The following is a 3,278-nucleotide window of genomic DNA, read 5'->3' on the forward strand; positions in this document are numbered from 1 at the left end:
ACATAGACCCACACACAGACACATACATTCATATACCACACACACAGACACACAGCATACACATCCATGCATCACATAGACCCACACACAGACACATACATTCATATACCACACACTCAGACACACACCATACATATTCATGCATCACACGGACACACACACAGCACACGCACCACACATTCATATACCACACACTCACACACACTTACAGGCACACACCATACACATTCATGTAGCACAGACACACACCACACATATTCATATACCACACAGGCACTAACACACACACACAGACACACACACCACATAACACAGATACACACACTATACACATTCATGTACCACACACACACACACCCTACAGACACAGACACACATATCACACAACACAGACACACAAGCATACATACATACATATACCATACACTCATACACACACTCATACACACAGTGCACACAAAACAGACACACACACACATGACAGAGACCCACACACTACACACATTCATACACCACACACTCACACACACACACAGAGTCATAGACATACCACACACTACATGCACATCACATACTACATGTGCATCACATACTACGTGCACATCACACGCTACACACACACCACATACTACATATACAACAGTTTGTGTTTCAAATAAGCAGGTAAAACACAGTGATAAAGAAAAGTTTAAAATAATGAAACGGGAAGAGACACCAGACAAACGCCCCCACCCGCACCGGGAGCGCAGCCTACCCACCGCGTCAGGTGGAACTGCACCTCAAACACACGGAGCGTGGGACGGGGTGGGACAGGGGAAGAGGAGCTCGCAGCTTGGCCCACGATGCTACCTGAAGCCGAGTACGCAAGCCAGGACGTGTGGAAGTGTGGGGGTGATGAAGTGACAATTCTGCCTCCAGTCAGAATCGGGCAGGCCTCCAAGGTAAGACCACTGAGGAATCACCAGGTGTGTCCCCTAAACCCTTCAAACCCTCCTTGGGTTTCTGAGGTGGTATCTCTACGGAAGCAGATTGCCCAGTCTTCCTTCCAAGGAGTGGCTGGTGGGTTTGAACCTCCAGGCTTCTAGTTAACAGTCAAGTGCCTTAGGCACTGCGCCACCAGAGTTCCTCTAATCCTTTCAGAGAAAGGCGTATGTGCCTGGACCGCATATGCACATGGCAGCGTGCAGGGCCTCTCCAGGCTGGCCAGCCTCGTGCAGGACAACCAGTGCAGTCACAGCTGCGCTCAGAAGGGGGCTCACACTGGGCCCCATCTGGGGATCCCTAACGCAGCGAACGTGTGAGAGCCGGCTCTCAACGGTGCTGCCTCGTTTTCTGGAGGCTCACAAGTTTTCTGCCTCTCGCAGGGTGCAGTCTTACCGCTCCGCCACGGCTCCGTTAGCGGAAGATCTCTGACACAGGTTCCGGCTCTCGCAGGTTCTAGCTTGGACCTGGTGCTGTGTAACTGAAGTCTGGGGAGACCGGGGAGCATGTGTGAGCAGAGGGGATGGTCAATGAAGTGAGAGCCTTTAACAGCACTTTCCGTCTTTGGAGCACAGGCCCATGTTATGAATCGGTACTGGGTCCTGAGAATTCCACAGCCAGGCCTGGTTACAGGTGACTTAATGCAGACCCACTGCTGGTGAGCTGACAGGCTCACGGCGATCCTGTGTGTGCCTGAGCAGAGCTGGCCTCATAGGGTTTGCCACACTGTGATCTTGACTGATCTCCATATCTTTCCTCTGAGGTACTTTTGGGTGGGTTTGAACCGCCAACCTCTTTCAGGTTAGCAGCTGAGGTCAAACTGTTTGTGCCAACTAACCTCAAACAAACTCATGGCCACGGAGTCAATGCCAACTCACAGCGACCTTACAGAACTGGGTGGAACTTCCCCATGGGGTTTCCATAATCCCATGGTAGCAGACTGCCACGTCTTTCTCAGTGGGTGGCTGGTGAGTTTGAACCACCGACTTTCTGATTAGCAGCTGAGCACTTGGCCACTGCACTACCAGGATGCCTTTAGTGACATGTGGGGACTTTCCACTTACATTATAACTACTAGTAACTGTAACTACTGTTGGCGGTTACATGACATCTGCCACGTACACAGTGCATGTCATCTCATTCATTCCTCACGTCTGTGAAACCAGTTATCATCCCACTTCAAGATGTGGAGTCTGAGCTCCACAGGGTGCACTTCCCCTTAACTGGGAAGTGCCAGGGCCAGGATGCCAGCCCATGTTGTCTGCCCCCCATGCCAGCTCCTCAGCTGCAGAAGAAATCATCAAAGGCCCTGCACCCTGCCAGCCCCAGAGGCCCACTCCCTCTTGGCTCTCGCCGGATTCAGGGCACCTTAGACATGCGTGCAGGGACAGGCACTGTGTGTTTCCACACTGACGTGGGCTGTGGCAAGCAGGCCAGGAGGCCTCATCACTCAGAGATGCTTGGTGACAGGAGGACTTCATTCCACTTGTCTGTGGAGAAGAGTTGGGGTGCACGATTTTCCTGAACTTGCCGAGTGCATAAAACAGAAAGAGAACAACCCAAGGGGAGGTAGTACATCTTAACGCTGAGCTCCAATGTCAGCTGCAGGAGCCGCTGTGTGAGGAAGGGAGCCGTCCACAGAGGGCAGCTGCTCTGGCCCTGTGCAGGGGGACCGCGTCTCCTCCCTGACTCCTCCCCTCACACCTCACTTCCTTTGCCTGTTTGCTTCTTCAGGCCTCTCCCCCCACCTGGAGCCAAATGCCACAGAATTGGTCCTCGTTGGCTCACTGCTGCGTCCGAGAATACAGTAGGTGCTTCGACGGTAGCTTTGTTCTGAATTTTATTTATTGTTGTTGTTGGGAATATGCACAGCAAAGCACCCGCCAATTCAAGCTTCTGCCTCCACAATTCAGTGACACAGGTCACGTTCTCTGAGTGGCGTGAATGTACTGACTCTCCTTTCCAGAGTGCTCTTCCCTCATTAACATAAACTCACTGGCCCCCAAGGTTCCTATCCAAACTTCTAGTCTGTCACCTTAACAAGACTTGATGAGTGGACGAGACTTAGTACCCCCTCTGGCACTGACACCCCTGAGCTACTCATGAGCAGCTCCTCACTGCAGCCACACAGCTGTCTTACCACAGCAAACACAAACCCACGACTTGTGGAGGTGCAGGAAGCTGGCTGGCTGTGTGAGGCATTGATGGAGTCCCACCTCTTTCTTCTCCTTCTTTCTTGGGTAGGGAGGCAGGGCATCTCTTGGCCTTGGCTACTGGGCCACTGTCCTGTTCTAAAG

General features: G+C 52.2%; 1 protein-coding gene across 1 annotated transcript in view; it reads right to left on the reverse strand.

Annotated features, from left to right (window-relative positions):
- The window catches only part of GALNT9 (polypeptide N-acetylgalactosaminyltransferase 9), a 100,238-nt gene that overhangs the window by 46,340 nt on the left and 50,620 nt on the right, over positions 1-3,278 (reverse strand). The window contains exon 2 of the mRNA XM_007955056.2: positions 759-849. Within this exon, the coding sequence (XP_007953247.1) occupies positions 759-849 (91 nt within the window). The remainder of the gene's footprint in view (positions 1-758; positions 850-3,278) is intronic.

Source organism: Orycteropus afer, unplaced genomic scaffold (genome assembly GCF_000298275.1).
Source record: "Orycteropus afer afer isolate SDZICR_OR568_19922 unplaced genomic scaffold, OryAfe1.0 scaffold00489, whole genome shotgun sequence".
Taxonomy (NCBI): Eukaryota; Metazoa; Chordata; class Mammalia; order Tubulidentata; family Orycteropodidae; genus Orycteropus; species Orycteropus afer.